The 12,668-nt window shown below is 57.2% G+C and overlaps 1 protein-coding gene across 2 annotated transcripts in view; it reads right to left on the bottom strand.

The window, feature by feature from the left end:
* Window positions 1-10,213, bottom strand: part of SEZ6L (seizure related 6 homolog like) — a 150,694-nt gene extending 140,481 nt beyond the window's left edge. For both annotated transcript variants that reach the window (XM_073312323.2, XM_073312324.2), the window contains exon 1: window positions 10,068-10,213. In XM_073312323.2, the coding sequence (XP_073168424.1) occupies window positions 10,068-10,164 (97 nt within the window). In that variant the 5' untranslated portion in view covers window positions 10,165-10,213. The remainder of the gene's footprint in view (window positions 1-10,067) is intronic.
* Between the last annotated feature and the right edge of the window lie 2,455 nt (window positions 10,214-12,668).

Here is a 12,668-nt window from a genome sequence, read left to right as displayed (position 1 = left end):
TGGGTGGTTCCAGGATAGTTACATCACTACAGCGGTCCCTAACACAGACCACCCCTTACTAGAGACTGGGAGTGGAGCCTTCCTTTATTCTCTCCAGACAGCAGTTACTAGCCATTCCTCCTCAAAGACTCAAATGCAGATCACTTACCAAAGGAAGTGCTAATGAGGATGAAAACCTTGACACTCAGGAAGTGCTGGTCGCTGAAAGCAATGGGTGAACTTTTTCAAAGCCGTATAAGATGGATGTAAATAGTAGAAAGGTTCTTGGCCCTGGATTCATACTGGGTTTTAAATCCTCCCTGCCTCCAGCCTCTCCTGTGGCATTTATTCCTCTATTCTCCACCCCAATGCACCGCCCAGCTCTCCCTCCTGTCTGCAATCTCTGCTGAAAGCGCCCCTCCTTCCCCTGGTTTACAGCCCTTCCTTTCTCTCTGCCCCAGCCATTGGTTTCTGTAGCTCTGTAATTGTATTAATAGAATCATAGAATATCAGGGTTGGAAGGGACCTCAGGGGGTCATCTAGTCCAACCCCCTGCTCAAAGCAGGACCACTCCCCAACTAAATCATCCCAGCCAGGGCTTTGTATTATACACAGTTGCTCCCTCTACAACAAAAAGAAAAGGAGGACTTGTGGCACCTTAGAGACTAACCAATTTATTTGAGCATGAGCTTTCGTGAGCTACAGTCCTCCTTTTCTTTTTGCAAATACAGACTAACACGGCTGTTACTCTGAATCCCTCTACAACATTTTCGGACACAAATATGCATTACGAACTAGTGACACTGTGCTGAGAATTCCTGTTGCCATTATGATAGACCATTATTGAAATAGTAAAGGTTTGCTAAACTACTGCAGTGTGCTAAAGCCGATGGTGGGACCTCAGGGCTTGAAATGGTGGGAAAATTGAGTTAAAAGCTTTCCTGCTCACACGCCTAGTCTCTGCTGCCTCAGAATGACAGGCTGGATCCTGGGATGGGGTTTAGCTGCTTTGCTGCACCGCCACCAGAATGTGACTCTCCAGGCTGGCATACTGGGTCTGGGAGGATCACCCCAGTGCTTGAGGTAGAGCCAAGGCAGGAGCTTCTATGCCACACACCCAGTGCAGAGGTTTGACGGGGACATCACTACGCCCCATCATTCCCCCGCTGTGGTTTCAGCCCAGTGGGATGGTTTGAGCTGGTGTAAGTTAGAGCAGCCCATAGGCTGCTCTTTCACGGCATTGTGGGACCAGTCCTGCACAAAGTGGACCACGGGACTGAAAATGTAAGCTTTCCACAACTTCTGTCCCTGACATGTGCTGTGTGCTCCTTCGCTTTTGCAGGGATCTCACCACCATGTCCTCTAGATAGTTGTTTTCATCGGTGCTACATCTGATAATACACAACGATTGAGCTATTCAATTCAAAAAAGATTTGGTGTGGGAATGACGATGACAACAAGGCTTTGCATTTCTGGCACCAGTGCTGGTGTGTGTCAGCCAACAGCTTTCTTGTTTCTGACTCAGAAAACTCTCAGTGCTGGAATAAACCGGGCTGTGGTACTGCTCCATGAGCTCAGCAGAAAACTCAGTATCCTACCCTAGCATGGCAGCAAGACCGAACCCTCAACGGCCCCACCCCTCTTTTGGGATTGTAGAGTGACTCCTCTCTGAATGACTACAGGGTTTGTCCTCCACCCTCTTTACAGAGTCGTGTTTGGCAGGGCCACTTCAGTCCTAGTCAGCAGAAATGAGACATGATCCTTCCACATACAGAACCTGCCTGAGGCCACAAAGTAGGGTTCATTGCCCCTTTCATCTACTTGGCAGTAATCTGACTGTCACACCGAATCTGTTTTAGCCAGTTCAAGGTCAGAGGTGTGAACTTCCTCTGAAAGCAGAAGTGGAGAAAAGCCTCCACTGGAATCCTTCTCTTCATGCCCAGAGGGACCCAGTCCTAGCTCATCAGAGCCAGAACCAGGGCTCGCACATTACTATTCTCTGTCTGCGGCCACAGCTGAAGTAGCAGGGGTACATTGTCTTAACTGGAGAAGAGCAAGCTCTGGACAGACGCCTGTTTGGACATCCCTGGCTCGGAACTCAACTCTGAAGAACATGCATGGTGCTCTTACGCACTCCTCCCTGCCTGCGTGCGCTCTGGCCACCATGGGAGGGCACGATTCCCAAGATGGCCCGGTGGCTCCAGTTAGACAGGTGTATGTGTGCCCGTGTGCATGCGTGTTGGCTGAGCAAATATGGGTTTAGAACAGAGACATCGCTTGCTGCAAGTGTTTGCCCTTCTGTCAGGCCCCATTGTTTTCACCCATTAACACCTCTGAGCCAAAAATGAAGGATGCTGGCAATCGTGCATGACTGTGTCACTGCCAGAAAGGCAAGTTATGTTGCTAAAGGTGCCTGGGAAACCCGTCACAAACTCTACGCTGCGCAAAGGGTTGGCCAGCAAGCACCTGGCATGGAAGCGCTGCTGGGGGCAAGTGAGGGGCTGACACGCTTAACCACAGAGATGCTCAGGTCAAAGTGGCAAAGGCGCACGTCACACCCCTGCCCTTTACAGTGTGTCGCTGGACGGAGGGGTATGTAAGCCTGGCCAGTGCTGAATGCCTTTCCTGGTTGAGAAAAGGGGATTTGTGTTTTCTGAATGAGTACACGGGACCCCTGCGAGGGAGCAAGCCCAGAAGGGAGGGTCTTTCCTGAAAAATGACAGTGTAAAACTGGTGCTGTCTTCCTCAGCAGACCTGTTCCCTCCCTGCGGAGGCATTAAGATGTGCTGTTCAGCAAGACAAACATGCATCTGAGTGGTTTTTTCCCTCCTGCTAATGCTGCAGGGCCAGCAGAGCTAAGAGAGAGTGAACTGGATTCTATTTCGGCTGGTACCTCAGGAACAGCATGGTTAGCAGAATGCCAATCAGTTACGCAGCAGTGCCAACTCCGACTTCTGAAGGCAACGGTGTAGGCACAAGTGTCACTGAGCACTTAATTTGCAGACAATGGGCTGCACAAGTGTCGCACTGGACCTCATTTGGCCTGGAGGACCTTTTGGGTGATGTGTACAACAGAAAGTCTATCTTAGCTTTCAGATCCTAGGCTGAGTTTGTAAGGCCGGCAGTTAGAAAACACATCTTTGCACTTGTAAACAAACCACATTTGGTTTGAAAGTTATGGCAAGGCTGCAAACCTGGCATCTCCCTTTCAGGAATACTGGCATTAAAGTGCAGTCCTATTCCAGTCAATGAGACAAAACACCAGAAAAATTCAAGCGACCACCCTCGTGGCCACAGCTTGGAGAGCTCAGTTATTATTTAACCCCAATGTTATGCAATTCATGGCAGCAACTTTCCATATAGGAACATGGGCAATATGTAATATTCAAGTATCTCATCTTGGTGTCTGGCTGCATGGTTGACAAAATGGCCCTAGAGTTATATGGAATCAATTTAACGCTGTGCCCCCTGGGAACAGCCTCCGTAAATTGCTAGTCCAGTGTGTTAGCTTCATCGGTCATGCACCTGGAAAGGTTAATGCATCTCTCTCTTCAGGCTTGTCTTTGTCTTCTTTCCAATCTCATAAGTACAAACATTGTGTTCAGATACACCATGGAATTTCTGTCTCTGAAGAACTGCCACCCCTTAGGCTTTGGCTGCACACACAATGCTACTGGTCAGTACTAATGTGTAAAGTTATCTTCGAGGGGGATTTTGCTCCAGAGGTGTTGCAGTTTGGTTTACATCACACACTAGTACATTTTATGCAATCCCTGGCCCACTGACAAAGCTACTTGTTTTGCAGACGCTCAGAAGAAAAGTGGGAGGCTAGTGTCCACATTTGCATGCTAGTATCCAGTCTGCTATTCTGACTTTCTACAGAGACATGCTGGGGATTTTGGATCAGTCAGATGTGTTTGTGATGCACAGAAGCTTTCAGCTGCTATGTCTTGCAATTCAAGCAGTTAAACATGGAGAACTATGTCACTCCTCAAATCAACAATTTCTGACTCTTGTAAATTTGTAAATCTAACCAGATAGACTGGAGAATTGGAAGGTTGCCGACTCTGTCACTTACACAATATTTTCTTTTCTTTAAACATACATCTAAATCCCACAAAGATACTTTACTGGCAGTTTTCACCCCCAGACACAATCTGCACATTGTCAATAAGAATATAGCTGGTATTTTGTAACAGTATTGTCCTGATATTTTTCCCTTTACTGTTCAATAATAAATCTCATTTATACATTAGACAAATACAAACACATTGGTAAACAACTTTTGGATTGTGAATGCAACATAATTGAAAAAAGCCACTGGAACTGAAAATCCTTATTGCCATGGCACAAGGAGGAAAATAAACTGATATCTGAAGCTGTAGCCATTCTCGTTTGAAAGTTACACAATATTTAACCACATAGCTAAAATTAACTTTTCAAAATTCTCTGTTTTGTAAAAAAGAACTGCAAAAGATGACCCACGCAAATCCCACAACCTGGGCCCTGAACTGAAATCTCTACACAAACAATTCTGCCCTTCCAGAAAACCTGACGTAGCCACAACAAACGTGTTTTGTGCCTGTTCCTGAAGAATGATGCTGCACCACACTCTCCATGCAAACCAGCTCACTTGCTATTTGTTTACATATTGATTTATTGCACCCAACAGCCGCTTGACTTTCAGCTACCAGCGTAACAGTGGATGGATAACATATCTATGCATCTTCCTTGCTTACATCATTTGTCTCTATAAGAACTTAATTCGTCTTCTTCTGCAGCTAATTTTACAACATTTGTGCGTATAGCCTCATTCAGGTATATACAAGGCATATTCTAACTGCATATTCAGTTGGGTAGCTTCCTATAACACAGCCCTTTGGAACACAAATAAGCAGGGGTAAAGAAAGAAGCAACATCAACGTCATGTGAAGTTGAAATGTCAGCTACCATATTTGTACATTGTGAGGCAATAATTTAAAAGAAGTAGGGTGTCTGCACAGCGCCTAGCACAGTGGAACCCTGGGCATGACTGGAGCTCCTGGGCACGATGTAAACACAAATAATAACAATAATAATGTGTTGCTCATTTCATTGTATACTTTCTGAACATGGTCCGACTGGTTCTTTCTATGAAGGAGAAAAATAGATGTTTAATGTGGCCTCTGATCTCTTTTGATAAGGCAAATTCCATCCCATCCTGTTATCCCAGGCTGCACTGCCCGCTGACAAATGAAGCACATATGCTGATCGAATTTCTTGAGATGATCCCACTGGGATTGTTGCTGATTCCAGAGGGGACACAATGGTAACATTTTGCATATCTTGCTTAGTTCATACACAGTTTTGCCTTTTGGGTGACACACTTGATTTATTTAAAAAAAATTCTTCTATAGTCTTATGTGTGGAGCATTCCCTATGGCATATTACACAGCTCGAACAAGTCACCAGGGTAAATATACACACGCCAAAATACGAGATTTCTGATTAAATGCAGAGTCAGGCTAGGAGTCAGTCTGCGTTGGCGTTCCGGAGTCATGAGGCTTCCAGCAGTATTTAGTGGTCTCATCACAACCTCTAGTGGACAACAGTCCGCATCGCCACAGAGGTTCAACATGTGATGTATTTACTCATCTCGTTTTCGGTGGGCCCAGGCCTTTGAGGTGCCATTGACTAAAAGGGGTGCTGAGGGTGCTCACCCACTTGTAGGATTTCTCTGCCCAAAACAGAATGACGTCTCTGACTCACTGTTAGTTCCCACTGTACCACTACAGGGAATAGAGCAGGGGTGGCCAAACCGCAGCCCCTTTACAGTTAAAATGTGGCTGGCAGAGCCCCCCATCCCTGTCCCATTCTCCGTCAGATGTGGGGGGGGGGAGCTCGGGGCTTCTGCCCTGTGTCGGGGCGCTGGGGCTAGGGGCTTCTGCCAGAGATGACTGGTGCCTGCTTAGGGTGGGGGAGGCAAAATGTAAGGGTTCGCCCCGCCCCCCAACAGCTTGAGTCACCCCCCCCCCACACGCAGCAGTCCCTCCCTGCAGCTCCCAGGTATTAGCTCCGCCTGGAGAGGCAGCGGCAAACTGCTGGGAGCTGCAGGGAGGGGTCACTGCTTTAGCTCCCTGGGGAGAAGCAGCAGCAAAAGCAATGACTCTTCCTGCAGCTCCCAGCTTGCTGGCTCCAGCAGCTGCTGTGCTGGGAGGGGGCCCAGCAGCACCATGTGACCAAGTGAGGCCAGCAACCCCTGGCTGAAGCCCCGAGCCCCGGCAGGCACGCCCCGCTTCTTGAACTTCTGAAGAGTATTGTATGTGGCTCGGATAGTCAGTAAATTTGGCCATCCCTGGAATAGATGCATGTGGGCACCACAAGGACCAACTGCAGTGGGAGCTCTGCAGGTGGAAAGACCACAAGATAAGGCCCCAAGCGCTGACAGTCTTCTTGGACTGAACATTATTACTGCTAACAAGACCTGTCACTGTTGTCTTGTCTCATTATTTGCATACCAGGCACACAATGCTGCAATGAACTGGATTTTTGATTCACATGCTCTTTGCATTCTGGCACCCAGAGTTTTCTCATGGAAGTTTTTCAAAACAGAAGACATGATTCTCCATTGCCCTGCACCTTGTACAGGTGCCTTAGGAACAGAACTGTTCCTACAAATCCGCATGGTAGAACTTCACACTCATTCTTCCTTGGTGTAAATTACACCAGAAGGGGCAAAGCTACGGAAACTTACATGCAGACAAGTGATTGGTTGGTGCAGCTGACTTTAAACTAGCCGTTACTTTGCAAAAGTGAACTGAAAACTGAGGCAGACAGAAGAAAACACATGATCTTTGTGTGTGGTCCAGTCCTGCTGCCTCTCATAGATTAAGGCCAGAAGGGTCTGTTATGATCATCATCTAGTCTGGCCCCATGCGTGACACATGACAAAGAGCCTCATCCTATAAAACAATGGAAACTGCCAAACTGCCCCTGGCTCCATGGCTCTGTGCGCACAACTTTGGGATTTTACAGCAATAATTCACTGAGCCTTGTAAAGGGTCAACTAATTATCAGCTCCCACTCTGCCAACCAAAAGGCGTTCCGTACAGTGTGTTCCCTCTCTTGATTTATTACCTGTCACTCTTGCACTGAGGGCTAAATCCTGATCCTGAGTAAATGGGCTGCACACCAGGGCTCCCTAGTGGGGCTGGGGATGGAGCAAGTTGTTTCCCAGGCAGTGGGGAGGCCAGCAGAACTCCAGTGGTCCCTGCATCCCACTCTACAGGGTGGGTTTGGCCAGTGTCTTCCCACAGTTATGGATCCACTGGCCATGTCCTCCAAACCCATCTGTACAGGGACATGGAGAACACAGAACACAGTCATGGCTGACTTTGGCCCTTCCACAGGTCCCATGGTATGGATAGCCAATAAGCAGAATAGGTGATAGTCGATTGCACAATACAGTGAAGGAATGGAAGCAACTTCCTCTTGACATGTTATGCCTGATGCTGAAGTTACGTTTAGTCATCTGCCCATGGAGACCTCATCAATACATCTTCTTTTATTATGCTCATCCCCGTGTGTATACACATGACACAAACACACTAATATGTGTGTGTGTGTGTGTGTGTATTAGATTTCCTTTACAAAGAGAAAAGAACAGTGTACTCTCTCTCATATATCCGTGGCTATATAGATCCACTCTCCTTTTCTCTTTATAAAGGAAATCTTACCCTTCTTGCTGTGGAAAAAACCCCAACTGTCTAAGACATGGATTTGAATTTAAAATGTAAAACAAGATTCTTTAATGCAGAATTTCTCCAGGAATATGGGCAGAAGGAAGTATCAAGAGTGCAGCTACGAGCTTATTTTCCCATTATACCACTGTCCTGCCATCAATAGCTGTTAATCTTTGTTAAAAATACAAGGGCAGTATTGAAGGTCAATTTTCCAAACCCATCCCTTTTACAGCCGTCACAACAGAAACACCTATGGGCCACTCCTGTTCTCTCCCTGATGAGTCTGTGTCTGTACAGCATGGCTATTAACAAATCTTAAGTCGGGGGGCAAATCCCGACTGCCTTGCCCACAAGGGATTTCCTATTACAATCTCTGGGACACTTGCTAGAGTTCAGAGAGTGGCTTTTGGCCCTAACGATATTAATGTGCTACGACTTTGTTACATCACCCTCAAATAATTCCGAAGAGCATTATTCACGATGGTATGACTGTGATGAGAAAAGAAGACAGAGCCGTTCAGTGTGAAAATGTGAAACAAACAGACACAATTAAAACGGAGCCTTCTGGTAAATCGCAACAACTGTAATTTCAGCCCATGTCCCATGCCTGAGCCAGCCACACCGAATGATCATCAGTCTGGCACTGTTCAGGTCCTCAGTGGAATTCCAGCATCTGACATGCTGTAGCCTTGTACCGCTTTCCTTTGCCATGTGTGTACACCAGAAAAACAATCTACGGGACGCCAGGGACCCTCCCGGGGTATTAAACGTGTATTTTTAAGGGAGGATAACTAAGAAAGGGCCGGACGAAGGAAGGAGCCATTCATTTAAATACTGGTTTTCATTATTTTGTCCAGGTTAGATGTCAATGGGGAACATTACTGACTCTTTACGCTCACCGTTTAATGCTAAGCGTTGTTAAACAGAGGGTGGGAAGTGATTTTCTTTACTCTGACGCTCCAGCTATAAAATAAAGGGTCTGATTCCTACAAACGTCCCCGGAGTAAACTGAGCAGGATTGGGCCCTCCCTTTGCGAGTGGGCTTGTACCCAGAGGGGCATTAACAATGCAGTCTGGAGACCCACAAAAGGGGCAAGGACCAGAAGGCAGGAGACCTCTTTGCTGCTCCGGGAGCTGTTCCCAGAGTCAGTGCTGAAATGGCGAGCCTGGCACTGCCCAGGGGGCTGGCAGCGGGCTCTGGCCGGGCCGCTAGGCTGCCCCAACACAAAGAGGTGATTTTGGAAAGGGTCCGCGTGTGTGCGCCCCCGCCTTAGGCTGTGTCGGCGGCCCTCATGTCCGCGCTGCAGCCCGCACCCCCTCTCCGGCCGGCCGCTCCGGGGCTGGGGCTTCCCGCACACTCCATGCGCTTTGCGGGTGCGTCATACAGAGTTAAGAGGCGCCTCAGGCCAGGAGCGGAGGGGGCGCAGGTAAGCGAGGCAGGTGCATATCCGGGGGCTGCTGAAGGAGCCCTGCCTCTCCCCGCTTGCGTCAAACTACTTCAGGTTCACATGCGAAGTTTGAGGAGCGGATGGGAACGGCTGCTTAGCCCGGGAATGCGCGGCTACGAGCGCACAGACTCAGCCCCGTGCCTCCCCCGGGTCCCTGCTGGCGGGGCGGCTGAAACAATGGGCATAAAGCGGGCGCCCAGAGCCACTGACCCTGGATCTCACCCCCGCCCGCTGTCTGCACCGCCACATGCCGGCACCGGGCTCCCGGGGCCACACGCGGCACACGGACACTATTGCCTCCCGCCTCGGGCTTTGCAGCCCCCCGCTCCCCGGCGAGACAGGCGCAGCCCCGGGCACAAGGGGAAGGGCGCAGCCGGCCCGAAACCCGCTGGTTCCCCCGCGCCCCGCACCTTCCCCCACGGCCCCGAGCGGCAGAGAACAAAGGCGCCCGGGAGGCAGGGCCGGGACCTGGACCCGCCCCGACCCCACTGGGCAGAGCAGAGGCCCTGTCCCGCAGCCCCCGACCACGGCTGGGCTGAGGCTGGGGGCCCCACGCCAGGGGCCAGTCCCCCGGCTGCCCCGCGAGCCTGTGCCCGAGCGCTCAGCGGGGGGCTGCGCTCGCAAAGGCAGGGCCCCTGGGTGCCCAAGTGTGTGTGTGGGGGGGGGCAGCGCCCCATCGCCCCCCAGCCCGGGCCCTGCGGGCAGCGCCCCATCGCCCCCCAGCCCGGCTTCCCAGCGCATCCAACTCAGCCAAAGCTCCGGGACCCCAGCCCGCCCGGCCGGGGGCAGCGCCCCGGGGCGAGACGAGCCCGGGCTGGGGAGGGGTCCGCGACCGGCCGCTGGGGGCAGAGCGAGCGGGGTCCCGGCCCCCCGAGACCGCGGCGCCCCCCGGCCCCCCGCCGCCGCCGCCCGCTCCTACCTGGGCGCCGCGCCGCCTGGCTGCCCAGCAGCAGGACCAGCAGCGAGAGTCCCCGGAGCCCGGCGGGCGGCGCGGGCAGAGCGCGGGGCCCCGCCATGGCGCGGCGGGCAGAGTCCGTCCCCGGTGCGGCCAGCCCGGCCCTGGCGCGGCGGCGAGTCCGTCCCCGGCGGTGCAGCGAGCGGGGCTGGGCGGGCGCCAGCGAGGGCGGGGCGGGGAGCGGGCTGCGGGGGAGGGAGCCAGACACCGCCACCGCCGGCTGCGGGCCCCGGCCCCCCCAGCCCTGCCCCCCGGCCCCTCCGCCGCCCCGGCCCCCCCCGCCGCCCCGGGCCCCTCCGCCGCCCCGGCCCCCCCAGCCCTGCCCCCCCCGCCGCCCCGGCCCCCCACCGCCTCGGCCCCCCCAGCCCTGCCCCCCCGGCCCCTCCGCCGCCCCGGCCCCCCCAGCCCTGCCGCCCGCCGCCCGGGCCCCCCCGGCCCCTCCGCCGCCCGGGCCCCCCCAGCCCTGCCCCCCCGCCGCCCTGGCCTCTCCGCCGCCCCGGCCCCCCCAGCCCTGCCCCCCCGGCCCCTCCGCCGCCCCGGCCCCCCCAGCCCTGCCCCCCCGCCGCCCCGGCCCCCCACCGCCTCGGCCCCCCCAGCCCTGCCCCCCCGGCCCCTCCGCCGCCCAGGCCCCCCCAGCCCTGCCCCCCCGGCCCCCCACCGCCTCGGCCCCCCCAGCCCTGCCCCCCCGGCCCTCCCGCCGCCCCGGCCCCCCCAGCCCTGCCGCCCGCCGCCCCGGCCCCCGCAGCCCTGCCCCCCAGCTCCGGAGCCCGCCACCCTGCCCCGCTCCCACCCCAGCCCCCCAGCCCTGCCCCGCCGCCGCCCCGGCCCCCCCAGCCCTGCCCCCCGGCCCCCCCGCCGCCCCGGCCCCCCCCGCCGCCCTGGCCCCTCCGCCGCCCCGGCCCCCCCAGCCCTGCCCCCCCGGCCCCTCCGCCGCCCCGGCCCCCCCAGCCCTGCCCCTCCGCCGCCCCGGCCCCCCCAGCCCTGCCCCCCCGCCGCCCCGGCCCCCCACCGCCTCGGCCCCCCCGGCCCTGCCCCCCCGGCCCCTCCGCCGCCCCGGCCCCCCCAGCCCTGCCCCCCGGCCCCTCCGCCGCCCCGGCCCCCCCAGCCCTGCCCCCCGGCCCCTCCGCCGCCCCGGCCCCCCCAGCCCTGCCGCCCGCCGCCCCGGCCCTCCGCCGCCCCGGCCCCCCCAGCCCTGCCCCCCCGCCGCCCTGGCCTCTCCGCCGCCCCGGCCCCCCCAGCCCTGCCCCCCCGGCCCCTCCGCCGCCCCGGCCCCCCCAGCCCTGCCCCCCCGCTGCCCCGGCCCCCCACCGCCTCGGCCCCCCCAGCCCTGCCCCCCCGGCCCCTCTTCTGCCCAGGCCCCCCCAGCCCTGCCTCCCCGGCCCCCCACCGCCTCGGCCCCCCCAGCCCTGCCCCCCCGGCCCTCCCGCCGCCCCGGCCCCCCCAGCCCTGCCGCCCGCCGCCCTGGCCCCCCACCGCCTCGGCCCCCCCAGCCCTGCCGCCCCGCCCTGCCCCCCAGCTCCGGAGCCCGCCACCCTGCCCCGCTCCCACCCCAGCCCCCCAGCCCTGCCCCGCCGCTGCCCCGGCCCCCGAGCCCTGCCGCCCCGCCCTGCCCCCCAGCTCCGGAGCCCGCCACCCTGCCCCGCTCCCCCCCCAAGCCCCCCAGCCCTGCCCCGCCGCCGCCCAGCCCCGCCGCTCGGATGCCCGCCCCCCAGCCCCTCACCGCCCTGCCCCCCACAACTCGCTGGCCCCGCCGCCCGCCCCCCCTGCCCCCCAGCCCTGGAGCCCGCCCCTGTGCCCCCAGTCCCCGCCAGCCCTGCTCCCCACAACTACCCTATAGAGCCCCCCCAGCCCTTCCACCCCGCCCTGCCCCGCCGCCCCCCAGCCCCGCTGCTGGGATGCCAGCCCCCCCACCGCCCTGCCCCCAGAGCCCCAGGGCCAACCCCCTGCCCCCCGGCCCTGCCCCGCCCCTGTCCCAGCCCCCCAATGCCCTTTCCCCCACAACTCCCTGGACCCACCCCCCTGCCCCCAGTCCCGGAACCCATTCCCCTGCCCCCCAGCACCCCTCAGCTCTGCTCCCTAGCTTCTCCCCAGGCCCCTCCACAGCACCCTGCCCCCACAACTCCCCCCACAAAGCCCTGCCCCCCAGCTCAGCACTGCCAGCCCCCACCCCACACTCTCCTCCACAGAGCTCTGCCCCCCCAGCTTCCCCAGCCTCCTCCACAGAGTCCTGCCCCCTCACAGAGCCATGCCCCCACAGAGCCAACTCCCCCCACAGAGCCTTGCCACCAGCCCAGCACTACCAGCCCCCACCCCCTGCCCCCTCCACATAGCTCTGCCCCCCAGCTTTCCCCACAGCGCAGCCTCCCCCACAGACTCCTGCACTCCCAGCCCCCCTCACACAGACTCCTGTCCCCACACAACTCACCCCCACTCAGAGCCCTGACCCACACAGCCCTGTACTCCCACCCCCCACTCTCCTCCACAGAGCTCTGTCCTCCCAGGCCCCCCACAGCCCTGCGCTCCCAGCCTCCTCACAGCCCCTCTCAAAGCCCTGTGCTCCCAGCC

The sequence above is a fragment of the Lepidochelys kempii genome, chromosome 15 (assembly GCF_965140285.1).
Source record: "Lepidochelys kempii isolate rLepKem1 chromosome 15, rLepKem1.hap1, whole genome shotgun sequence".
In the NCBI taxonomy this organism is placed as follows: Eukaryota; Metazoa; Chordata; order Testudines; family Cheloniidae; genus Lepidochelys; species Lepidochelys kempii.
This window is presented reverse-complemented; position numbering and strand designations above follow the sequence as displayed.